Source organism: Neodiprion pinetum, chromosome 4 (genome assembly GCF_021155775.2).
Source record: "Neodiprion pinetum isolate iyNeoPine1 chromosome 4, iyNeoPine1.2, whole genome shotgun sequence".
Lineage (NCBI taxonomy): Eukaryota > Metazoa > Arthropoda > Insecta > Hymenoptera > Diprionidae > Neodiprion > Neodiprion pinetum.
In genome coordinates, this window is record NC_060235.2 from 23,295,845 (window position 1) to 23,323,576 (window position 27,732).

At 36.3% G+C, this 27,732-nt stretch overlaps 1 protein-coding gene across 5 annotated transcripts; it reads right to left on the bottom strand.

The window, feature by feature from the left end:
* Nucleotides 1–472: 472 nt before the first annotated feature.
* Zasp66 (PDZ_signaling and DUF4749 domain-containing protein Zasp66) lies at nt 473–27,732 on the bottom strand. Of its 5 annotated transcripts, XM_046622967.2 has the most exons (10): nt 27,442–27,732; nt 25,709–25,839; nt 24,278–24,434; nt 13,680–13,835; nt 12,597–12,647; nt 9,524–9,612; nt 5,818–5,965; nt 4,274–4,312; nt 3,200–3,278; nt 473–1,878 (listed from the first exon to the last, which is right to left on the bottom strand). In XM_046622967.2, exons 1-9 carry the CDS (start codon nt 27,559–27,561, stop codon nt 3,216–3,218), a joined length of 954 nt encoding a protein of 317 aa, XP_046478923.1. In that variant the 5' UTR covers nt 27,562–27,732; the 3' UTR covers nt 473–1,878; nt 3,200–3,215. The 5 variants fall into 5 exon arrangements, with proteins under 5 accessions (XP_046478923.1, XP_046478922.1, XP_046478924.1 ...); XM_046622966.2 differs by lacking the exon at nt 3,200–3,278 and having other exon boundaries at nt 27,442–27,730; XM_046622968.2 differs by lacking the exons at nt 3,200–3,278; nt 27,442–27,732 and adding an exon at nt 26,021–26,104.

Sequence of the window (27,732 nt, forward strand, 5' to 3'; positions counted from 1 at the left end):
ATCCTATACGTAACACCGGAATAAAAGTTGATTATTTCCTCGGGTGATTACTGCCCGAGCGAAATCTTCGACTTTATTCCCTTGTTACATAATGTATTATTTTTTTCCGAACAGACACGAGTGGGAAGTTAAAAAAGTCAGGGGTGTTTTAGATGTGCTCTCATCACCTGTAAAAACTCGATAAAATTGCATGGAATTTTCCATATGTACTTTAATTACCTGGATTCACTGCGTGAGGTCGGGCAGCAAATGTGTAAATGCAGGGCCGAACCGTTCAACGTTTATCTTAGTAGCGGCTGGTTAGCGTCACAAATTTCATAAGTAAGTCGGTCTATCGCCGAACATAGTATACAGGGATTTTTGTGGGAAGGCTTTGCGAAATGTAGCGATTTCGGGTTCGTTTATATTCGCCTTTACATTACGGGTATAATCGGGCAGCCGAGAAGTAGGGTTGAATAAATATGGATAAGACTAGAATATCAGTTTTATGTTTATTGTGAGTCGATTGTTTTGAAAGGTAGAGATAAAGTGTACAGTTTAGAAGCCTAGAAGGTAAATGAAACGTAATACGGAATGAGCAGACCGAAGCGTAAGTGTAGAAAGTAGAGTGCAAGATCAGAGTTTTGGGAATGAGAGAAGATAGTCAGGTGTGTATAAGATGAGCGAGAGATTGTTTAGCGTAATGAAATGAAGAGACTTTCTGGTAAGAGAAATGATCAGGAATAATATATAAGCACGAATACAGATTAAGTATGTAACTTAGGGTGGGTCGAATAAAATGACTATTTTTTTTTCCCTCGATATAATGAAAAATTGATTGTATGGCATCTCAAAAAAACCCTCTGCAAGTATTAGCCCTTCATATTTAAATTAAGAGGTCCCTCATCACAGATATGCATTTCCCATTTAAATAACATGGGAGAAAAGTATAAATTTCATTTATCACTTGAAAACCTTCTCTCTTTATTAATGAAATGATTTTAAAAAATTTTTCGATCATCGGTCTATCCGTACTGAGAAAAAGATTTCCGAGATGACGACTTTTTGATTTGATAAAATTACTTATTTTTTTATAAAAATAAGCCTTTCAAAATATTTATATTTATCTGACTTATAGGAATTTTTGGATTTTACTTCTGTTGGTTTACTCAGTACCTTTATTGGTCATAATAAATGTCAAAAAATATATGTGTATTATATACAATTTAGAAAGCTTTAGTTTTGGACGAATGACCAGTAAAATCATACATACTATGGTATTATATAATCTAATATATGCGTAATAGGATGTGTTCAATGCGTAATTACACTTTTAACATACATGCCGAAACAGCATTCAATATTATTATATCGAATAAATGATTTAAGAGCATGGGGAGGCAATCAAAATAAATACGATGTATCGAGGAATTGGCTCACAATACATACCGTATTCTGTATACCTTGTGCGAAACATCGAATAAATCCCTGTGTATGCGTAATCGCACGTAATATTTTAATGGTATATTTTTTCCCCCAGTGTTTCTAATTGTTTGTTCGTTATCGAATGAGCAAGTGAATAAACTGAATAATTGTGGGAAGTAATCATAACATGTATGTACATTCACCGATGTACTTATAAGTATAGGTATATTTCAATTCGCAACTTCACAATACGCTATTACAGTAGTCGGAGGGTATGGACCTCATTTCCTTGTTCCTAATCATTGTAATTCGATAAAGTCAAGTGTTATATGCGTCTTCGGGTGAATAATAAGTTAACCGTATAACATCGGCAAAATGAATTTAATAATCAGTCTGCCCAAGCACACTGTACATAATCCTCTTGAAGCTGCCACTTTGATGGATCGTCTCGGAAGAGTCATTTAAGGAGTTGACCTAAAATCAAACAGAAATTTCATAATAGGTCAGATTCCGCAGTAGAATTTTTCAGCTTTTATTATTATTACGGTTGGATTCATGCAATGTTGTGGCGCGTTCTATTTATGACGTACGAACAAGCTGTTTGATCAAAACAGTGTTACTGGTTTTCGATTGGAAAGTTTTGAAATTTTTTAAACGTTGTATACTCGTAGTTACACACATATGTAGGCATTAGGACTGCGACTAAATCGTAGACTTTGAATAATCGTCTTTCAATCAATCGATTAATCGAGATTTTCAATTAATCATTTTTCGATTAATTGATTAATCGGTGCTTCCAATTATTCTTTGCTCGTTTGATCGATCAATGAAATCTACGATTAATCGCAATAAATCACACAACGATCAAGCACAGTTTTTCAGAAAGACACTCAAATTTTTAATGAAGAATTTAATCTTCAATATTCAATACAAAATAGCACTCAATTACTTTTGTTTGTCCAGGTTTTATTTTTAACTGCATAGTTGTCTCTGACACTTGTAATGGTTGTGTATAATCTAATAATGATATTTATTAATAGCTTGCCTTGTAGTTTTTCATCTGTAAATGAAAATAAAACCTGAAGCAATTAGAACCTATTCTTCATGTACTTGTAGGTACGTTTCTTTGTCTAGTACGCTTGGAAACGATATTTTTTTGTGAATTGATTATTTCCATTCAAAACTCTGAAACAAATTGTAGGCTTCCGTTTCCGGTTTCAACCTGCGCAGCTACTTCGTTACGTTCCACAACATTGGAACAATAGTTAGCGGTTGTTTTCAAAATATGTCGTTAACACAGCAATCATCTTATTCGTCTAAAGTCTAAACATCAAGTGAACAAGCCCGTATTTATTACTCGGGATGACTCAGCTGCAGAGAATAAATTATCAAACTAAAAGAAACCCGTTCGAGGTTTTACGGCTCCGTAATTTCCCTGCAACGAACCTGTAATGAATGTACTTTTTGCACCACCTGATTTGAAATGAGAAAATATTTACTTGTTACAAATACCGAGCAGAATTGCTTGTCTTTGATGTACCCTCGAATAGTATTCACAAATTAAGCGATTCAATATTCTCCCTTGAGTCTTCCCATGAATCGAGTTCGGTATGCGTAGTTTGCTGACGATAAATAGATATTACAAAACCCGCACCATGTATTGGTATGTAATATTTGTATGTATATGCATTGCGTATAAATATCGCACTCTTGTATGCTGTACGTTTTCTACCTAGATGTTTACATGCGTGTAAAATATCATACGTATGTAGGTATGTAACAGAAAGTGACGTACAAATCTGTGAATAATATTAGAAGTCGTTGACGTGATCCTTAACGAAAGGAAGAGGGAAGGGACGTCTATGCAATCCAGCCTTAATCAGACAAACATACGAATTTATTAGTCAAAAGTCACGCCAACGCATATTACCTGTGATCTAATTTCAATTCAGAAAACTCTCACGTAGTTCGTTTATGTACGAAAATAGCAAGTCTAATACAATCGAATTTCACTGATTCTTTTTGGGTAAATATTTACAAAATTTCGGATAAAATTGTGATGAAATTACGCGTGAGAACTGAAAAATACCAATTCGGTTTCATGCTTGTTCAACAATCTTTACCGTAATCAATAATTTAGGGAGAATTATATCAACTAGAGTTTACAGTTCATGCTTTGCCATGCAGGAAACATTATACGTATCAGGCCTTTCACATCTTGACTTCAGGGCTGCCGAGATGTCGCGAATTTTTCGAATTTCTTGTTATAAATATATGTATTGAAACACGTAAGTGGCTGCAAATAGGATATCGATTTCGTGGTACTATCGAATCACTAATTAAACGCAAGTGACACAGAATTCTTCAAGCTTTCGATTGCATATTCTCTTTGCGAGTGTCTACGATTTTCTTTCGCGGACCTATACCTACAGGAAGTTGAAGTGCTGAATTTTTTTCCATACTGCAGCGATTCATTCCTCAGCTCTCCGTATACCGACCGAATAAGTATTAGACCCGTATACCGAATAGCGCCTCAATTGTTATTATATTCCTTTCTTTTTATAAAGAAAAGTCCTGTCCAAAAGTCGATCTAATAGCTCAAAAAATGGTCTGAAAAAATAATGTCGGTAATTTTTTTTTACCGTCATTTCCGTGGATCCGCTTTCTAGATTATTTGTGAATTACAACAAAGTCCACATAATATGATTCCGACGTGAAAAGCCTTCGTATACTGTTACCCTTAACTATATACTTACAAAAAATATCTTCAATAATTGGCTAATTACTTATAACTGCGAATAATTTCGATATTGTATTTTTCAAAACTTAAAATGTATTGAAATTTTTTGTCGTGGACATATCTACTTACGTATGCAGCACCTGAGTTCTTGGAAACAGGCTGGTAGACCTGAAAAATATTGCATAAATGTTTTTTTGTTGTTGTTAATTTACAATTATATACGTTTGCGCTATGTTATACTAATGAAAAGTTTTATTTTATGGGGCTGGCGTGGCGAAATTTTTAAAACATAATGCTTTTATTTATAAAATTAGTAAAAAAGATACAATCAAAAATTCCTATTATCAAGATTTAGATTATGGTAGTATGTGTCCTGAAAAAAATGTTCAATCTTCCGCGATGAAAGTATATGAGTTAGGCATTTTTGTGCAGCAGTGAGTGACAAGTTTTCACACACTGCCATCGCTGAAGGTTGAAATTCTTTTTTAGGACACATTCTACCATAATCTCAATCTGGTTGGAAGGAATTTTTGATTACGTGTTGTTCAGACGCTTAAAAAACGAAAAACTCTGTAATGCCAAAATTTCACCGGAATCTTCCCTTAATAAGTTTTGTCAAAGAATCGATGCTAATTCGCACTTCGTGTTTTATTTCAGTTCGATTATATTTGAGCAACACTCTTATTGTTACATCGTTTCCGTCGAGTTTATCCATAATTGAAAGCCAATATCGGAGGAAATATCGAAAGAGTCCCATAACGCGTTAATTCACAAAATGTGCCAGCTGCAGGCAAAAAGCTCATCGCTTTCTTGGATGTGCGGATGATGAAATAATCGAATTAAATTAGCCCTTATGAACGTTCGAGTGCGATTGGAAACCTGGTCGGCTCATCTTTACGATAAGAATAACGTTCCGTGCAAATCTCATGCCAATCGGTTGAACGGTCTAATTAGAATCTGGCTCACAAACAACTCGTAGCCAGACTCGTGAGAGGAAAAAATCACAGAAATCACAATATTTTTTTCGATGCTGAAAGATCGTATTCCAAAGCTTGTTCAAATGTCTCAAAAAATGACGTAGTAACCGACCAAAAACCGAAGTGCGATTGTGTCGAAATCTAATTGGCACGTCTTGGAAATAAGAAGAGTATCGAAACCAAACTTCATCCGAATTAGCTCAGCAATTATTTTGAATTCCTGGTCACAAAATGATCTGTGTTCACATACATCTACTTTTAAAAATACTTGTAAACTTGTATTTGAGTGCCAAAACGTGAATCTTAGGTGATTGTAGGATTGTTTCTCAATCTGACGTTTTTTGCGAAACTAATGTGCAATTCCGTTCACTAAAGATCGTGTCTAAAAAAGGAATACTATTATTACAAGTAGGTGAAATAGCGTCATGAACATTGCTATCGTGAAGAACGTAGATAAGAAGGCCGGACTCCTGGATCCCAAAACGTCCCTAGAATTCCAGCGAATAGACGTTATAATTTTGTTCAAGTGAGCACCGAGTGCAGCCAGTGAAAGACTCCAAATAATTACAGATCACATCGGTCGCCCTGCACTCGGTGAAATCATCGCGGTCTACTCGCTGCAATTACACGGACGACTTACATCGGCCATTTCCCACGGAGTTCGACTTCCTTAGCTCTAATCTTCATAGATATTACCTTGCTTTGGTTTGCCTTATGTGGCGAGAAAACCCCGGTGCGGGCCGGCTGTCTCACTTCCTGTACAACATCTCCGAGGGCCTCTTCCTGAAGAGCCTTGTACGCTTCGCTTTTGCTTGGGTCATACTTGACTGGCCCCCTCTTCAAGCTAATCAGCAGTCGGCGTTTATAAACTTATAACACGTGCTTACGATCTTTGTAATACCATTACTTGTCAATTTTTCAGGTATACCGAATACCATTCGGTTATAGATGATATAATTTCTTAAGGAAATTCATGCTCATTCCCTTGTGGTATTACATTTTTTTTTACAAGTCATTATATCTCTATAGTTTTTTTTTTTTTCAAACGCATCGAAAATAAATTGATTTCTCTAAAGAGGATTGCGAGGGACATTTCAGAAGTAATCTGCTCTATTTTTTGTCCTCTCAACTCACAATCTTTATCGGGCTTGTGACGTGTAAGACTCGGATTGGAGTCCGTCCAGCAATATACGATAAAATATATCAGGGGAGGACTTCCGTTATCGTCCGTCAAAAGTTTCCAAAATTTCCAATGTTAATTCGAATTTTCGAACCATTAAAATTCCTTCAGAATACGTCAAGTTGGAATCACAAACGCCAAAGGTTTCAATGGAAAAACGGATAACCGCACAGATTTCGCAATTGGGCACACGGATCAGAGCCATGGTCATATTTGCAGTGATTTGCTGCCACCTGCAAATTCGCCTACCCACTGAATTTTCATTGTGTTATCAACAGACCCCGATACAAGTTTTGCACGTCCAACGGGCCCAATAAAGGTTGTTAGTTCGAAGGAAAAAAAACAGGGAAACTTATTTTTGAAACGAGCCACGTACTACTGGACTTATCGCAGATTATTTACTCGCATTATCCGCATTATCGTCAAATATTTTCCTTCCTCGATAATTTGTTAGCTTATGTCACCTGGACATTCGACAAACGCGTCCTCTTTAGATTTCATTTATATTCGAAGGATACCTATCGATTTCAAGGTCGACAACGATGTAGCAAGGCAATTGTTAAGTTACTGTAAATCTAAAACGTTGTTACAGTATTTAATGAATTAGGATGAACAAATTTCAAAATGTTAGTAAAAGTATGCAGACTAGTTACGAGTTAAACAAGTATTATAACTGATTACTATTTCTCGTGCACTGACAATCAACTACAGTACTACTACTACGTAAACGTAATATTATTTATTTTATTATGATTATAATCATTTTTTTAAACTTTCCTTTCATCAACTGTTCATACATGTAGGGAGCTATAATATATGCATTTAATGTGGGTCCAAAATTTCTTCCGTTGAAAATTATCACCGATCTCGGATCAATATTATTATACGAAACTGTTTCTCAGTCGCGTTTTTACGTCTGACGAGTCATTCCAAGTCGTTCCATGTGAAAACGATAATTTACAGGGAAAATATCGATCGATAATTTAAAGTTTCCCGAATCGTTTTTCTGTACATTCTTCAACACAAAAAAACATAATGAGACACGTGTTTGGCAAAGAACGATGAAAGGAGCGCGTCCATGTGTCAAAACTGAAATTCGAAATAGTATTTTAAAATCGATAATATGGATGCCACATTTTTTTCGTTAAACACATATATGTATTTATTTTGTGGCAAAATAAGTTTGAAAAACTTGAGGCTTATAAAAAATTTGGATTTTTAGAGAACTTTTGGTCCGACATAGAATGACTTGACGTGGTCCTAAGTGGGCTATTCAAGATTCTATAATCGATCAACGAACTACGGCAAAATAATAAATAGATGAATTGATTTTCGTCGCCAATTGGAATTAATAGATAGTCTCATCGAGCAGAATATCACGTATCCCGAAATCAACAATCAAAGAATATTAATTGTAGGTTATCTCAATATATTTTTCTACGCCTCGATACTCCCCGAATTAATTAGTTAATTGTCAGACATCATCGTACGCTGCCGCAGACTATGGAATTATATTTCTCAGTCTCGACTCCTGATAATTTGTAACGCATCTATTTTTGTTGCGATCAAGGATGCGAAACTTAACAGTATAAATATACGTGATATAAAGAGAACAGGTGGGAACCACGGGCTTATTCTCCGATACGATTATATTCCACGCTGTGATTTTCAGCGTGGTTATTCAGATTTTCTTTTCAGCTCAGTGCACTGTCTAAAGAAGGCTGAAAATTTCACACAGAAACTTCATGGATCTTGTTCGTTCCACCTGTTCTTTACACTAGTACATCTTTTTTTCTTCCAGCGCGAATTCGATCAGGGTAACATGTATGATAATGAGATGAATTCAGTTAGTCTTTCGACGAGTCTAGACACGGATAATTTTTTAACTATCCACTCTTGTACGGTGTCACAATCGTAGTGATGAATAATTATGCTTTACTGGTTGTAGGGCTTATGGGAAAAACAATGAAGCATGGAATTAGTGATCCAATAGAGAGCATGGTGGGGGATTTTACATAATTAACTTGACTCGGCCGATCGACGGCCTCGCGAATCCCAGTATTTTATCTGAAAGGTTGATTCTAATTCGGTTTGTTGAACTGTGGCCAGACGTTTTTTGAACAGGTAGCCATTGCCTTCTCTTTCAAGATTTTTGCCTGCTGATGTATTTCTTGTTTTTGTTTCAAGAAGGAAAAATCAATGAAAATTCTGTAAAAACAAACGAATCCGTATATGTATGAATTACGGTTAGCCAGCTGTACAGTCATGCGTGTACAGCTTGTATATTGTATGAATTATAAAATGTACGTATATTGAATGAGCGTAGTCACCCAACTTTCACGAATCACGCCCCTGACGCTCCTACTCTCCTAGTACAACTGATGCTTTCCATTCAATTCAATGCTTTTAATAATTTGTTTTGAAGATTTTTTTGCCAGCTTACTTATGCGTTTGTTTATTTATTTGTTTATTCATTTATTCAATAGTTAGTTTACGCAGATTTATTAATAACCCCAACAGCGCGCGCTTGTCACGTTTTAAATAAAGCGATTAATTAAACAGTATTAAAGACGGGACATTTCATTTGAAACAGATCTTTCTAATATTCATATTCTTATTTTGCACGTCAACAATGTTGGTTGAATTGATATTTTGCATTTCGATTTTCCGATAGCAGACAAATTCGACGTTTGTTTTTGCGATTAAATATTGTTCCAAGGTTTGGTTCACATGTTTGTTGTTATCATTTCAACCTATTCTTCAAACGCAGAAAAATGTATCTCCATTTTTATATTTGTTTCAACATTAATTCTTAATGGTCGAGGTCGAATACAAATTTTCGTACAAAGCTGCGATAGCTTCACACGCAAGTACATACGATGGAAAAAAGAAGCTGCTCCAAAATTATTCGTGGAGATTAATTCTTGGAAAAAACTTGCACATATTATCAATTGCAATTAGTTTGATGAAAAAATTCAACTTTCCACAAACTTTGAAAATGAGCAAACAGGTAGATCGAGGAGATAACCGATCTGCTTTACTTGGAATGTCCCAATTAAGCTCTATTTTTCATACTGTATATGTGTTAAGGCTCGCAGGCATGATTACTAGTTACTACTAAACTGATCTACTAAACATTGTGCGGTGAAATTGTAAATCTATTATTTAATTGAGAATTAAATAATTATTTCTTGTTATTTTGGAATAAATAATAATACTTACGGAACAGCCGAAGTTTGACATTTGATGGTGTCTGCGATATTTTGTTCGGAGTAGAGTCCAATAGGGGAATTGAATTGCTTATGAACAACCTATTTAACAAAATTAATGCAGAAAGAGTCTTATTAGACGGTACAATCTATTGCGAGAGCAAAATGATATATACATATATATTCAACGTCACAATTTTTGTATTCGTTATTTGTTTTTTTTTTTTTTTTATTCACAATTATTATTGTTTCACAGAAGTTTTAAAGAACGTATATTTTTCACGTCTTCCAAATAACATTTATAGATATCTATTTATGTTACGTATATGTTCGTGATATTATTTACCCAGATAGGTATAATTAAATTTATTTACGTTTCTCACTCGTTAGTAACTACATAGTTTCCTTAAACGACAGTATTGAGGGTAACTTATTCCACGGCATCGATTTTTACAAACAAAATCCTGTTTCAAAATAGGTAATACAGTAAACCCGAATCGTCTTTTATCCGAATGTTCGGTTCTGGCAGTCTTCACCCGTTCTCAAAGTCATTCAAAAACGAGACTTGGCAGTGAATTTTTAATTCCATTACAAACGAGCTTTCGTTGAAGGCAAAAGCAGATCAGTGATTTTGTTCAAGGGAAATAGAGAAAATGTATTGTTGATACGGTGATCGAATTTCAAGAAATATATTTCATAATTTTGAACACGCTGGTACTTCTTTTACTACGGAATATTGGTGTTCGGTTACATAAATTTTCGAATCTCACTTGCGAAAGGTACCGGGCCCCAATCAGTTCGGATAATTAATCGACGCTCTACTGTATTACACTGTAACTTTAGTAAATTGCATTTATGCGAAGATGAAAAACCGATCAATCAATCCAGAAATTTCAATCCATGTGAATATCTTTTTATTTTTCTACGGTTAAATATTTGGGTAACGATCTCGAGCCGATAAGTTGGAAGCACCTCTTCGACTTTTATGCCGTTTGAAAAAAGCACACGCCAGCTGCAGGTTTCGTATTATATGATGGGAACTGCACGTACATATTGTAGAATGAAAAATGTAAGGCTGTAGAGGTATAGTAAGTACATTAACATAACGATCGTAGGCAGGGATGAGGAATGACGAGGCTTGGTAAAAAGTAGTGCTGCACGATTTAGCCGGTCTGAAATTAGCCGGTTAAGACAGTTAATTAATTGGGCTAATTAGCTGAAAGTTAGCTGGCCCAATTAGCTAATCAGCTAACTTGAACCGGTAAAACCTAAAAATGCAGAAAGTCAACAAGCAAATGAATTTTTCACCCTTCACTTCACTTTACAGAATTATTGTCATCCAATTGTCCGAGGTGCCTGAAAAGTTGATCAATCAATGATAATCGGCTGAGCTGAGAATAAAAATTAACGTCCGTCAAATCGTGATACTTGTTTGGATTAACTTTTCAAAGTCACTTAAGTACTAAGCTCGACATATTTTCGAATAATTTAATACGTGTTATTCCCCAACCGTAGTTAGTACATTATTTAGTAATATTAAAATTAGATTCCCTTAAAAACTTCTCTAATTTTAAGTGACGAACGTCTATTTATGTGTATTTACGTGTATTTTAGCTAGAAGCTTGAAACCAAAGGATGAAAAATTCATTTGCTTGTCGACTTTCTGCATTTTTAAATTTGGCCGGTTAAAATTAGCCGATTAGCTATTTTGGCTAGCTAATTACTTTAGCAAGCTAACTTTCAGCTAATTAGCCAAATTAATCGTCTTGGACGGCTAAGCCGGCTAAATCATACGGCACTAGTGAAAAGTATCCTCCGTCAATGTAATGCAAAATGATTGCACACATTTATTGGCTTGTATAGATCGCACACCCCTGACTACAGACATTTAAATATGTATAACAAAGTCAGAATGAAGTATTGTGGTAATATTGATACCGATGTGCAGCCCTGCACATTAATTTAACTGCTTTGCTCCGATGGTCAAACTTTTGCAATATGTCGTTTGTTGCTACAGCAAAAGAGGTCGAATTAGCAAACGATCATTTTAAAGGCAAACGCTACGAATGTGCTGCAGGCCTGTACAGCCAGTGTATTTTTCTATGTAGAATAATAAACGTTCAATTACATTTTTCTGTAGAGAACGAATCCAGGGCGTTCCTTTCTTGGTGAACATTTTTTTCGCGGAAAGTTTCTTGTCGCAAATATACATTCTGATTTGCTTCACGAGGATATTTCAATTTGGAGACTCCGTTGTAGAATTTTTTAGATATACCGTCTGAAGGAAAATTCAGACTGAAATCTGTCACAATTACAGGCATTTGAGGAGGAATATTAATTTCGACTGAAATTTTTGAAAATTATACAACTTTTTCATCGAGACGATCGAACGTTGTCATTGGAAAATCCTTATTTCTGGAGGTAAAATTTTGTTTCAGCATTTTGTAATTGACTGATTTTTTCTCAAACAAGTCCGGACAGCCCTGATTCACAAGTAACTGTTAGGTAATTAAATTTTAGAAAAACCTGCAACATTTTTCCATAAATTCCATAGAAAAATTTCCATCAAGGCTGTGTGTGCGGTGCTAGAAAACTGCCGCAGGTAATAATAATGATATGCATACACGTATTATATAGATGCTGAAGATATACATATATGTATAGTTGAACACAGTAAAAACCATACGTAGGATAAGTAGGTAGATAAAAGGTATGTACGACAACTACGGTATAAGTAAACAGAAGGGAGTTTTTCTTTCGTTTAAATGCTTGCCAGAAAAAATTAATGACAAGTAAAAATAGTTATTATGAGTTCGTGAAAATGATAATACGTAGAGAAGAGAATAAAGTAATTAAAAACGGCACAGGGAAAATATACCTAGGTAATTGATGAATATTGGCGACCATGAAAAACCAGCAAACGAAATTCAACCCAAAAACGTGTACAATATTATATGATTCGCCATTTGCAGTTACACAACCGTTCGTACGCATGTATCGATCTACGTACACGTTTATATACGATTGTGTATTTGAAAAGCGCAGTGTCTTAAGCAGATAAGCGATTTGTATAAAATGATTCAAACCTTTGGAACATCATTTGGTCCCAACACTCGCTGCAGCACTGTTTCTGCAACCTGGTGAAGATGTTTTATTAAACGTTTATAAATTACCACGTTTATTTCTTCATTATTCACAATTTTTTAGTAGCCTTAAGTATATATGTATATTTATGTATAAATAAGTTAACATTTATATTCATAGATCGTAACATCAAAAGAAGGATAATTTTTTTTATTCGTGTTATTTTCATTACCTCTCGTCTCTGCTGAAATCCACTGTTTTCACTCTAAGATTAAAAATTTTTCTTTACAACCAAGACACTGGCAAAGATTTCTGATAAATATTCAAATTGACGTGCGTGCTGATACATGTCACCTCTTTCACGCATCTCTTCATACGCGTTGCCATTACATTTAATTTTTTATTTTATCTTACAATTCGGATTACCGGTGACTGCTGTTAAACAGCTATAGTTATCGCGATTCATTATTATGGTTCGATAAATTGTCAAAGAAAAAAGGAACAGAAAAAAAAAAAAATTAAATTTTGACTCACCCATTCAACTTCAACAACTGACAACAACATAAGTACGTTTACAGGACATGATTCGATCCCTTTTCACATCAAGAATTCAGAATTATGAGTTAACAATTATCGCTCACTATAGACACGAGATATTAACAATAAGATTTATTAATAATGGGGGGTTCTTACAACATTGTGTAAGCAGGTGTATGCGTTTAACTCGAAATCTATAGAGGATTATGTAATATATTACACATACATAACATATTATTAACAAGATTTCCGTGTGTACCAAACACCTACACCCGAATATTCAATGTGCATACGTGGTAAGTCATCTGAAATGCAAGAAGCTTGCGCAGCGATAAAAATAAGTAGGCCCCTTCTACAATTTTTAACAAATATCGTAGCTCCCGTACTTCTTTACACAAAATGTATTCGCTCATAGCTGTAGGTATAGAATCGCGTCGAGGAAAAGTTCTTCCGTATATCAGGTGACCACTCGCTGCACAATGTTACAAACAATGATCGACTGATGATTATTTACGGTACATTGTTCGTTTTACCAAATCAGTACGTACTTTTTGCTTCATTGCCACCTCAGGCAGTGGCGCATCGTAATGATGAGGCGCGGCTCTGATCATCGGGTTGGGATGATGACGCAGATAACACTCTCCGAGGGGTGCGTCTTTCTTGACCTTTGCTCCGGGCAACACCAACGGTGTTGTGCGATAAGGCTGTCGAATACATCAAATACCAATCATTGTATTACAGACCTTCGAAGGTTTGCATATATGTGTTATGTGTATCGGTTGATGCTCGAAAATCATTTTTTTATCACTCGTACCGTCTGACAAATATAATTGTAAATTGAAAGAGGGCGAAAAATTGCTAAACGATTCCCTAAAAATTATTCACGAATATTTTAATAATAGCAATAATCTTATTTTAATTATTATTCAATAACGTGATTCACGTGCCAAAGTATGTGTGAAAATTTCGACCAAATCTTGTGATGGCTAAAATTGAAAAACTTACTCATCGAAATTTTGGTCGTAATAAAAATTTCACACAAAAGTATACTTCGTTGCAAGACTTTTTTTTTTTTTTGTTTTTGTTGTATAATAATCAGACGTCCCTGTGTAATCATGTAATCATGATAAATATTACGGGTAAAAGTAAGCAGTCGTATGAAAAAGCTATATCGGAACACAGAACGATTCGTCGGCCAGGGGGTGTAGAAATAGAGTGGCGGTTATTTGAACATCCGTTTATTAGCACTGTCCTCAAATTATAACGCGTTCGTGTACCACAGCCAAAAAGCCCGCAACATCTTTACGGTGCATCGCGTCAATGTATAACGACCCGTTAATTATTTGACGGCATATCGCGAAGAATAAAAGGGCGTTTTCATTTAACAAAGGCTGCCGAATACCTGCTACAGGAATAATTAATTAGCCGAAAGTGACGACCCGCTGGAGTCGATAATAAAGCAAGATGCGAGCCCACGCAGCGTGTTACAAAAATAAATCTTTGATAGGATCCGACGCCGAGACGCATGCAGACGACTGACGTACGCCGCATCGGCGTCTCGGTGCTTTGCTTGCGATGCGAAGGAAAAGAAACGGTTAAAACTGATCAACGTTCATTCTGCAACCATCAAGATTATATTCGCTGCCTTGTGCAACCCGGTTGCTGTTTCAAAATTTACTTAGGTATGTACATCGGGGTTCTTGATGGACTCTCGATGTGCTTATCAATTTTTGGTTTCGTATAGATGTACCTTCACGTGACGGTAAACATTAGTACGCCTATGTATGTGTGTATATATATACATATATAGGTATGATAACGTGTAATGCGAAAACTACTTTTGAATGTTCACAAAACGGTGGTGAGCTCAGGTTACGCGGTAAAAATTTGGCAACGGGTTTGCTGTTGTGTCATATTGGCAGTTATGCCCGCTTAGTGTGGAAACATGAAAACAAACTAAATTTAGGGAGACCTCGCAGTCCCACGGTAAGACGGTATAAACGGCCGATCATTTCGATTCAACAAAAACGTTTTTTTGACACAGCACGTGGAAAATGCCACTTTTCGATACAGTGCGGAGAATCGAACTTTGCGCACAGGTATGTGTAAAGTTGCATTTTACGCAGTAATAACGATGCTCGAAATCTAATTATTTTACGCATACTACGTCAGAAAATATCGCATGAAACACTTGCGTAAGTTTTACGCACTCGCTGCGTAATATACTCTACTAATCGAGGAACGATTGTCACTCACACCTCGGCTGTACTGTCATTTGATATTTGGAAGCTGGCGATGAAATTTCAAATGACGTATCACAAATACCTTTGCGAATCGAATCGTCAAACGATTTTCTATAGAGACGGGGAATTTATCACATTTATATATGCAGATCGCTCGGCGCTGTCTCTACGAACATATTACGGTATGCATTTTTATCGTTATTGTTTTCTCCGTCAGTTTGTCGAAGGAGTTTTTTCCAAGCAAGTAGTCAGGTAAGTATATTCGCGCGTCACTGAGCCAGGAAAAGGTTCGAGATCTTACTCTGTGATGAAGTTTACAAAAAAGTAAGCGCGTCATGTACGTCTATACATACGGTTGAACACGTATTACATCACCGCGGTACGTATTTATACATTCTTACGGCTCGACAAGTTTTCGGGATTTGCTCGAGATCGTTTCGCGGATTCCTTTTTTTATTCAATTCCTTTAATACCGCCGTTGCCGTGTCGAATTTCCAACGAGATACGAACTCTTTGTATATTTTCACACCGTAAAAATTGTACGGTTTCCTGTGAAGAACAATAATCGTGAAAAATCTTCAATTGGACTGTAAGGTATTCCGTATGCATATAATTGTACAGAGTTTGGCGAGGGAACGGCGTTGCGATATTTACACCCGATATATGCCAAATTATAATGATAATTGAAAAATTTGCCGATTTTTTTTTTTATAACTAGAAGCGTTGCGTAATGGCGCGGTATCGCGACGTATGAAAATTTCATTATAAATGGGTCAGGAACAGTGTAATATTACAGGGTAAGCAACAGTGATTCTCAAAATAGACGAAGGCCCCCAGCTGGCAAAAATAACACACACTGACCACCGTCCGATTTCACGACAGAATCGCTCATTCCTGGATTTCCATTAAGAAATCATCGGAAATCGATTATTTCAGCTCGTCGTGTGAAACAAATGAAAAAAAAAAGAGAAATAATGCACGTATGTAATTGCAAGATTAACGATAAATTCTATAAATAAATACAGCTGGCTACCGTATATTAATCAGCTAGTGTCTTTATGGTCGAAAGTAGAAGCCAAAACAAACACTTTTCTTCTCATTTGTATAATTAGCCGGGCATAAAAGATTGATTCAATTGCGAATAAAAGATTTTTAATATATTTTTTTTTTTTTCTTTATGTATAGAGTGCATCTGGAAACGACGGGCGATGAATTATAAGAGAATCAAATAGAATCAAACTAGAGTGGCAAATGCATTCATATTGTAGGTAATCATTAAAGTATCGTTTAATATGCCAATCATTGAACATTTGGTCCGATTGATCTACGGAATTGTTTAGTTCATGGCTTGCTTTTAATCGTTGAAAGAGATTCGCCAATAGTGACACGTCTCGAAATAAAGTGCGATACAAGACAATATCCAACAGCTGACATTTGACAGCTGGTAGCTAATTGCGTAATAACAACATTTTGTTAAAAATTCTCCTTTCTTAAAGTAAGTTAAATCAGGGAAATCGATACTTGAGTTTCTGCGCTGAAGCCATCGAGGAAAAGTCGCAACATCGGGACACATTCGAATAAAAAAATTCATCTTACGAAGCTGCTAAGGCCGGATGCAAAACTGTTGCTTACACGTTTCACGTATTTCGTGATTTACTAACCCAGATTTCTACCGTAAAAATAGCATTGGTTATGCTTCAAGCTAAACGTCCAGCTATCATCGTTTAGTTTTTGTCTCGATTAAATGTATTACAAAATACTGAATAACGTGTAACTAGTGAAAAAACAATGCAAATCATCGCTGAAGAATAAATTAAAGTCGAATGATCTTCTCATCGTATGAATTATGATCATTGAATCTTACAACCGTTCGTACAATTAATAAGAGTCAAATTAATCACTGCGTCGATTTATACAAAACGCTTGGTTCTTGGGGGTAAAAATTGTTCTGCTGATTGGCCATCGAATCTTAAGATCTCTGCAGTCAATAGGACCGAACTTTGTTAGATCCGTAATCTCAAAAATCGATAGATGACTGGAGTTGTCTTTAGCTTACATGCATATAACTAGATTTTACTTCCACTTTTATAAACTTTTGAGGAATTCATAATAAAGGAACACCTACTTTTAGATTTATTTACAAATAACCAAGCGCGAGAAAAAGGAACGAAACAAAAATTCACCGACGAGATTCAAACCCTTATAAACTATTTTACTGAGTTCCCTTTTTTTCATATTCACGAGATTCTTTTTTTCTTCGGATTTTTTCGACCCAAATGTTTATCAGCCACCTCAAAGTCATCCTCCACAATGATTAAAATACTAAAAGAATCACTTTTCCCTCCATTGTCACTTTACTCTTACTCTCTTCAGGTTGATGTAGTCACCAAGGTATGTTCACGTCCGTTCACTGTATAAAACATGCAAACCTACGCGTTGACGTAAGTGCAGTAAAAAATACTACGATATATTTTTATATTTCTAAACGAATGTATTTTCGATTTTTAAAGTGCAATTTCGAGGATAGTAGCATCGACGCTATACTTTAACGACTCAGCTGGTATGAAAAACGAGATGCTAAAAAAGGTGATCGGGAAAAGACGATCAAGTGGAAAAAGAGAGTCGACGGAACAAGTAAGACACTGATCCTACCCAATAAACGGCAGCCTCTTCCTCCTTCGGATGGTGTTCAATGGTGTAACGGTAGGTCGTGGAGTAGGCAGGCATGGTATTTGAAATTTCTTCACACAATGACAAAAATTTATTTTGTTTTTCTTTTTATCTGCACGAGAGGTGTTCACCGTTACGAAGCGCGGCCGGTACTACCAATATCCAACGTTTTCAGTTCACTTGCAGCTCGCCCGGATTTCCCGCCTGCGTCGTATTGACACCAACATTCTCCGCGCATGAGAAGTCAAAAGCTTTGAGTTATAGAGAAACTTGAATAGCAACCCTGGTGAAAATTTCATTCCAAAATCCGATGGAAGATCCATGAATTTTTTTTTTTTTTTTTACCAACTTTCCAAACAACGATGGGAAGCCCTGCTTATCGAGACTTTTCGTATAGTGGATGGAGAATTGCTATGAAGTTTCATAGTAATTTGGAAGAAGTTAAAAAAAAGAAGTTCAGCTGAAATAATGACTTTTACAGCCAAATTTGGTTTTATGCAATATGGTGGAAGAATATCCACTACGCTAATCGTTTGGTGGTTGATTATAAAAATTCTTTTCAGTGCAATTATATTACTATTTATCAACGCAATGTAACAAAAAAAAAACGCACAATCGCTTGCACAAAGTTCATCGTCTCTTCATTTTCGTTTGACATTGCTCAGTCACACCCATACTTTGGGTTCCTATAAATTTCAAAGTAGAAAAAAGAAAAAAAAAAAAAAAAAAACAAAACACCTGCGCGTTCTGAGGAGAGGAAATTTTTTTTTGCTACAAATTTTTTAACCTGGAGACTTTATATTGTATTTGATGTCAAATAGCACGTTTCCGAAAAAAACAGACGAATTGGAACTCTTGAGTCCGAAACAAAAAATTTCAGTTACATTTGTCGGAAATATGCAATGTCAATGTTTCTTTTCACAGTGAAATTGTTGAAAAAAAAAGGTTGCTGGCAGAATGAATTTGCTCAGATCTTTCAGCTGCCAAATTTGATCGGTATACTGAAAATCTCATAAAAATTGGCGGAAAATCAAATTCAAAAGATCTCATCCAGTCCAAGGGTACTGCTTTTTTAATAACTCGCAACAATATTGAAATGTAACTGTGTAAGGAATCTGTCGCTTGCAAACGTTGTATTTTTGTGTAAAAATTGAATCATTTACGAAGGCAATTTTCGTAGCCAAGGTCTGATCATAATTGCTGCAGAGCATACTTCCAATATCGTTCTTTGTCCCGACTTCGAATCGCTCTGTCAAAATATAACAAGGACTGTCTCAAATCAGTAAAAAGGACAGTTGGAGACACGGTCATGTAAATAGGGTTTAAAAAGTTCGGTAATGGCGGAACCGACTCTGGTTCAGCGAAAAAGGCCGAGAGTAAAGACTTTTGGAGGGTAACGTGCTTCTTTAACTGAAGCTAGGTGAGGATAGTCAAGCATACAGGATCAATCGATGTACAGAATCGACTTTGAGAGTACCGGTGAGGCAATATAAACTTAAACAGAGGGCTCTTTAGACCGTATATCGTTATCTGCTTTTGCTCAAATCTCACGCTGCTGTCGCGACCCAGGCGCCAAAACCTGAAGCTCTTGAGCCCTCCGAGGCGCCGGTGGATCCCAACAGCCCCCAGTCTCTTAGCGACATTAGAAAAGAAAAGACGGTCATTCCTCGTGCATTTGAAATAAAAGTCAAAGAAACGATGTAATTCACTGCGTTTAAGTATTATTTATCATCCCATTTATAATAAGTCGAGAATAGACATAAATAACGTAGGTTGTCAGTGAAAAATTAAAGGTGATACGGTAACTTTGCGTGTCGATATATTGCATGTACGTATCTAAGTCCTGTAAACTTCAAATCTTTTTATCGAAGTATTTCCGAGATCGTCGTCGGAGTTTGCCAAGATGGAAAGACAAATAGACAGACTGACACGTTGCTAAATAGCACATTACGCAACAAGGGAATAATCGACTTTTATTTCCCTGTTGCATGTAGGACTTTATTTCCGGCTCAAATCTTTGAATCAAACTATCATTTGAATAAAATTATCCTCTATTTTTGTTACAGTGTACATTTCTCCTCCTGAACTCAACGATGTCTTTTGCTTCGAGTATTGCTTGGAAGATTTTTGAAAATAATACTTCACCTAAGCAACTCGCATTAATGTCCGTATGAAACACGTTAACTGACTTTTTGTTTTTTACGTAATACGTATCACGTATCAATGAAACCGAAACAGACAGCAAAAGACTATTTATTGAAAAGCGAACAGAAAAAGTTTGTGTGTTTGTCAGGAGAATCTCTAATTACGATTAGATAGTATTTATACTACCTTCTGACTAATAATAATATCAGAAATAGTAGAAATAGAAGAGATCTAGGAAACTTGAGTCACCTCATTGTCGCATTTATTGATCAAAAATCCAAATACATGGTTCAAAGTGAAAAAGGAGAAACTGATCCAAAGTATCAGCGTTTCTTAGGCCACATGCGTGACGAGTATAGAATATACAGCGTCGAGCTTTTACATAGCGATGAAGAGCATCGAGTCAATGAACTTCGTGCACCGTACTGTTAAGTGCTAAAAATCAATTGAAGAGCTCGCAAAGTGGCCCTATCCAGTGCCGATGAGAAGGTGCCAAACTTTCCCAGTATTCTATTATACGTACTTATTGATGTTTCGTAGCTGCTGTCGTCTAAAGTTAGCAGCGACTGGCACGTGCAACCTTTTCGACTCCCGACGTATTAAGTTGAACGCGAGTTATTCGAAGGCGAACTCGCGGCTTGATCTTGATCGAAAGAGACACAGGGTATTTACACGCGGATTAAACGAATCAAATCTTGAGAATAGATGTGAAATTGATCAAACAAGAATCAGCAATATGTGCAATCAGTTGGTTATAGCAGCGAATTCTTGGCCTCTGCGTGAAGCAATCGATTTTTTGTAATCGTAGAATTGCGGTAGGGAATAATAATTTTTTTTTCCCGAGGAATTTTTGTTTTACCTCGAAATATAATATTCTCAATCTGAATTACCATTTACGACCTCTTGCCTTCAAATTTCAATAATTTGTGTCTTATCCAATTTTACTGCTGACAGGGTGGATTATTTTAATCACTCAAAGCAAATATCCCGCAAGAAATAAGAGTCGCAGAAAAAGATTTCATTGTTAAACAAAATTTAAAATGTTTCGTCTGGAAGAGATACAAATAATACATACGAGTCGTTCCAACGTCGAACTTCAGACACTTTAAAAATGGTTAGATTTTCTAATCTTATGAAACTTTGTGAACATATTGTCTACGATCCGAACGAATTCCAGCAGATGCTCTCAAATTTTATATACATGTTCCGAAGGACAATTTCATTAGCTTTAAAATGAGTCCCATCCGGCCCGTGTACGATGAATAGGTCCGAAAATACGAGCGTTTGAAGAACAGCGTGCGCAAGTGTTTTGTCGTTTTTTCTTTTAATTTTCGATCCCGCGAAACCACGAAAATATTGACACTAAAATTCGAGAAAAATCGGAGAATTATCTCGAACAAAGTTCTACAAAGTTTCATAAAATTTGAAAGTATCGATGTAAAGTTCGCCCACGAAGTGTGCGGTTAGACGCGTAATGACTCACATATAGGCTTTCCGATTGAATTTCAGATTTTTTCACAATCTTTGAATTCGTTTTCAATCCCGTCATCTGTTGGTTCGAATGATATACGAATGACGTTCAGATGCGCATTTTAAAAGATCGTAAGCCAAGGTGATGATCTTATCTTGTGAGCTTGTCGTGTGATTTTGAAAAAACAGCTAATCGTTGTTTTCTCTTCGATTTCCTTAACGATTCTGAAATTTCTCGTTTCATTCTCGAATCCCTGATCCTTTACAAAGTCGCTCTCGGAGAAAAAAGAAACCCAGCTTGGGTGTAAATTCGCACCAAGAACAAAGTCAAGGATGAGAATTTACAGCCAATTTGAGGTTTCTTCTTCCACGAGGACCTCTAACTGCAGATCAAAGGTTCGCGAACCTTTAATACGACCTGAATCGAGTATAAGGCGTATTTTACCCGATATCGAGAAAAATAAAACGAAAAAAACAAATTTGACAGGAGAGATTAGGAAAAATCGAAACCGAGCCGTTCCGCTGTTGGTACAGAGTCAATTATCGCGATGCGTCTGTTGCGCAAGAAGTAAATCAGGTATCTGCATTCATCGCGCAATACGGTGCGTGGGTGTCCGTAGAGCAAAATCTGCGTCGGTTGGGTGCGGAAAATGTCTAAGTAAATGTCGCGACGTGGTTGAAGGTATACAGCGGTGGCGATGGTAGTTTCGGTGCAAAAGTGTTATTAATAGAAAGCAACAACCGCTGCCTCGGCGGACTTTCCGCCATGAAGACTCGCCAACGAAAATATTCACTCGCACTTGGCGCCCTCACGGAGACACGTCGCACGTTTGGTACGTTACAGGAAAGCGTGATAACGAATGCCACGAACAATATATTTTCAATGTAATAAACAAAAGCATTTTTTTTCTCTTCATATTGTTGCAGTCATCGGAGCGAGACAATCGTGCGCCAATTACTCTCACAAAAATACGTTGACTGTATGTAACAAGTAGTTTGGCCAAAAAGCAAAACCGCACGGTTCCTGCGCTGTTAGTGTGCGTGGTTGAGAATTTGGGCGATGGTAAAAAAAAAATCATTGAAATCACAGCAGAGATCTATGCCAAACTTTTTACATGATCTGTTATCCGAACATGTACGTGACATACGTTAAAACATATTTCAATGGCAGAAAGGTGGCGTTCGATGTTCGGTGAGTTGTTTCGAAAAACGTCAAAGTTGGCGTCTGTCATTTTGAAACCGGAAGTGGGCGTGGGACGAAAAGCTTATTGGAACGTCGTCTCGGTGAGAACATTATACTGTATGCTCTCGCCTATGGGCCAATCCATTAAGCTTCGGCAAGCTTTTTAGGGTAGAAATTTCGATTTGGCTTAAATTTGAATACGTGTAGTTTGCACTGATTGTGAATTAAGAAAATCACTAATTTTTCGGTCTTTAGGCCTTGCTGTTTTGCAAGAACACGTTGATCAATTTTATCGCCTTTTCGAATTGGACCTTTGTCTTCGAATTTTTATCACTTCCTGTCGGTAGAAAAAAGTATAACCTAACGAGTTCGATTGTTAAAAAATAGCTCGATATTTCTGAATATGAAATCTATTTTGAGGTAGATTCTCCGGAAGCGCCAATAAATACGTTTACTTGTTACATCGTGAGCCATGTATATGCGATTGTTAAAGAAATTAATTATTTTATTTTTTTTTCTTTGAAAAAGCACATATTTTGAAGTATATCCTGAAATTCACTAACAATACTAGACCTCTATCCCGTAATACTTACTTAAGAATCTTATACTTCAATAAAACAAACACGTTTCAAACAAATGTTTTTCTTTAAAATTAGTAAACCGTTTCTCTGAGTGTAAATGGAATAAAATTTTGATTCTTGTACCACTATCACCAATAAAATGTTTATTGTGCCAAGGCTGATACTTCGGTATAAGTCAATCGTGCCGTACTACTTATGCCAACGATTGCCGTAAAATTCCCTAAGTGTGTAGAGATCGAAAAATATGGCTAAGTTTATTTCTGAATAATGGAGGGTCTTTTTTACAGTATAATCACGCTAATCCTGTCTTTCAGTCTCGTAATATTTGAACAATCAGTTCTATTCCCCATTCGTCTCACAATCGGTAATCGTAACAAAATTACCTGTAATTGGTTTTTTGCTTTCAATTAATTCATGGCGGTTTGTTGTGACTCATATTTCTCACAAGATGAAACACAAGGATCTTTAGAAATTTCTTCAATCAAAAATATAACTTTTCTCAAATCGTACAAAGAAGTATTCAAACTCACTAATATCCGTGATTTCGAGCATTGGGTTAATTACTGTTCTAACGACGCATTTGTTTTCAAATCACAACTGCTTAAAAAAAAAATTGCGAAAAGTGTCTCGACGGTTCGACGTTAGATAACCGTTAATTTTTTTCCAACTGCGTCAAAGTGGGGGTAACAAAAAAAACCAGGGAAAACCCGTAATTTACCAGAAGAGTCCGTCAATTCGAAACATCAAAGTTCCGAATACAGACCGAGTGTGCGGTTCGAATAACACGATCACTCTGAGTAATCTAATACTTGATTGAAGCCTACGGTATATTTATAGGTTGCAAAGAGTTATACCTGGTAAAGATAATGGCGCTCAGCTCGAACCTCGTCCATGTGTTCGTGGGGCAGATCGAACGATTCCTTTGAATACCGACTGTTGCATTCCTCTTGTGCCAGGGGCGGAGGAACCGGACTTTTCGGTAATATTTTTGTCGGCTGCGGTATCTTGGTTCTGTGAGAAATCAAACAGAACTGAATTTCGTTTTCATTCACCGTTATTAATTTGTTTAAGTTTACTTCATTTTGTAGGGTTATACATGCACGATAGCCTGCGTTATTGGCACACATCAATACACGCCAGAAACTCTAATTGTGTTTGTGGCTTTGTATCGCGGTTGACAAGTCGAATGAATTATCGCTGAACAAACTCGGTTTGCAACGCGAATATAAGGCAACCCGTGCGAATGTAGGCATGGATGTAATAACCCGAATCTTCGAAGCTTGCCAGAATTTTTTTTCTTTTATTCAAGGCGGAATAGCGTTCCACCGATCGCTGTATGAAGACAAGGCTGGACACGTGCTGCGGTCTGTTTAGCCGATTCAGCAATTAAATGTCACGAAATTTTATCACCTTGGCACTGTGACACGACCATCCCTGACAATCTTTATATCAAAACACACGGCGCGTCTTGTATTTTATATATACCTAGCGAAAGCTTTGGTAGAAAATTCTTGGTAACACTAGAAAATATTGAAAAATTTGTAATTTTGAAAAAGTATTATTATTTTGTGAAATTTTTCTTCTCAGCTTTTTTTTTTATTAAATAACGCGTATTGTACAATTAGGTGTATCTGATATCTGTAGATATGCAGGTGTAATAAATATTAAAAATATTTTTCCGTAAATTATTTTCGAACGTTAATATGCACGGGTGGATCACGAAGCATTAGCCACCCTTTTGGAGTAAAAATTTCGATTCGGATATTGAAATTTGAATATATTATAGCGTACACTGAGATATGAAAATTCTCCAATTGTCAGTTTTTTAGGCCTGACCGTTTTGTAGAAACACATTGGTCAATTTTACTTCTTTGAATCGGCACCTTTGTCTTAAAATTTTTTGCACTTTTAGTCGTTGAAAACAAAATTTGACGCGATGGGCACTTCGTCTAAAAACGTTGTTATTTCCGAATGTGAAATCTGTTTTAACGTGAACCCACACGATGTACCAAAACGCGTTTTCCTATCACTTTGAGCTCTGTGATATGTTAAGTTAAGCGGTGACTTCTCATCGTCAATCGCATTTCTTCGGATTGTGTATTACAAATGTTATAAACTTAATTAATGGTGCGAAAATAAATGAATTCGTAGAGGGAAGTTAAAAATTTGCATTACGAAATTGTATCATACGATTAAGGAGTCGGAGGAATTCGCTGTAGTAAAAAAAAAATTTTCAAATAATTTTTAGGCAAGGTTAGTAATGGTGGTTTACTCTGGGGTCAAACCTTTCGACAACAAGCTTAACAGATTCAGACTTTTGGAGGAGATGCTGCGCGTCGACGTGACGCACATCTCTGGCGTCGTAGTCGTCGATTTTCTTTATCACGTCACCCTTGAGGAGGTCTTCATTCTCCGACTGAAACACAAAACAAAACTCAAATTGTGGGTCTTGGGTTAAGCGATCGACCAATTGTTCTCACGTCAATTATGGCTAATAAGGTCGCGAGTCGTTAAATCGTCACATCGCATCGGTTCCATACGGGTTTAATGAATTTTCATTCGTCTTACGCTGATTGTGAGTGGCTATCAATGTTTACCATATTATCCTCACAAGTGCTAACTGAAGTCAACGATTGACGGAGTAAATGTGATTGTTGTTTTATCATGGAAATTAATTTTTCCAACACTCGCTGGTAAGTTAAATTTTCAAAGCCTAAGGAGCGTGCCTGAAGCGTCTCATTTGCCAAACAGTGCGGTAAAATAACGTTGGCTCATGCGCGCAATTGAAAGGCTACATTTTATACACTAGAGCTTTCTTTGGCACATGCCCATTTCATTTGACGGTTACGGAAGTGTACGCTAAATTCTGATTGAAAAAAAAACAAATAGTAAGCATTAAATAAAATGGTGCCCGACTACCAGCACATTTATGCTATATAATAACTAGAACATATTTACTTCTTATTACCAGACGTAAGAAGCCACGTAATATCACACGTTAGCTTATAAGACTTACATGAATATAATTACAATCGACGTAAAAAATATTAACATTCGATCAACTGAATTTCGCAAGTATTGCTCTTCCTGTTATACCTATGATTTAATCTGATCATACATAACTATACATATTAGGGTGTTTTAAAAAAACATAATTTGCGATTTTCTATCAGGGCACCCTCTAAAAAGTTCATTTAGGTTAAAAGAAAGATTCAGTAAAAAGATGAGCATTCTACGTTACGTGGAAGATCGCGCTCAGTTGATTTTTCACTTTTACACATTTTTATAAACTTATGAAGTATCGTGAATGAATCTTTTTTTTTCTTATTGCTTACATCCATCATCATAATATCAATTTACGTCACAAAGAAGACCCACACTTGTGATATTAAGTCGCCAGTTGATGTTTGAGAAGTGTACAGCAAACGATATTTTACATTATTAATTCAATATCTCATAAAATAGTTAAAATTTAGTATGAACTTTTAATTTAGGAGAATAAGATTCTCGGTTGATATTTTCTTGCGTTGTGGATCGTGATTTCAGGCTCGTATATAAATGTCAGGAAAGAAATAATGATTGCAGTGCTGCAACGTGTTTATTCATAAATTCAGAAAAAATGTGAAAAAAGTGAAAAATAAATGAGCGCGATCTTCCACATAACGTAGACCGCTCACGCTTTGACAGAATCTTTCTCCTAAGCTGAACAAACTTTACAGCTGATGCCACGGTGAAAAATCGTAAATTATTTTTTTGTAAAACACCCGAATACATACCACCTATATTCATACTCGTATATCGTATATACATACGGGCGCATTTTACGTAAAATCACTCACGAAAGTGCATGATTACCATGCTTACGAATGATCGTGTAGTGATGAAAATTCTTCGCAACTGAGCAGATTTGATTTTTTTACCCCAATTTTTTTAATAAAATAAAAAAAATAAAAAAATGAAATGTAAGGAAATTTGAAACTCAATCGCACGGATATGCACGAAAGAACCTTCAACTCACCCGGGTGACGATGATAGGTGTCCCTAAATCAACACCACCAGCTATACGAAAGCCCCAAGGCTGATCGCGGTCCCTTCGCTTTAGTTTAACAACGACAGTTTGTTTCTTGCTGACGGTCATGATGTTTCGGCAACAACGATGCAGCAACAAGGAAGAATGGGAATCGGATCTGATTGGAGTCTACAGAATTTCGTTGCGACAAAAGTAATCTCAAGCTCGCGAAGAGATATCAACGTTGATCAAGTACGGCCCAAATGCTGTTATACGTCAGGAGCTTCTGGTGAACTGCAG

What these genes read in the sequence shown, in the direction of transcription:
- Zasp66 (XM_046622966.2), bottom strand. Translation starts at nt 27,561, where the DNA reads ATGACCGTCAGCAAGAAACAAACTGTCGTTGTTAAACTAAAGCGAAGG. An exon ending in CACCTATCATCGTCACCCGG is followed by an intron (nt 25,840 to 27,441) that starts GTGAGTTGAAGG and finishes TTTGTGTTTCAG; the next exon opens with TCGGAGAATGAAGACCTCCT. An exon ending in AGCGCCATTATCTTTACCAG is followed by an intron (nt 13,836 to 24,277) that starts GTATAACTCTTT and finishes TGTATTCGACAG; the next exon opens with CCTTATCGCACAACACCGTT.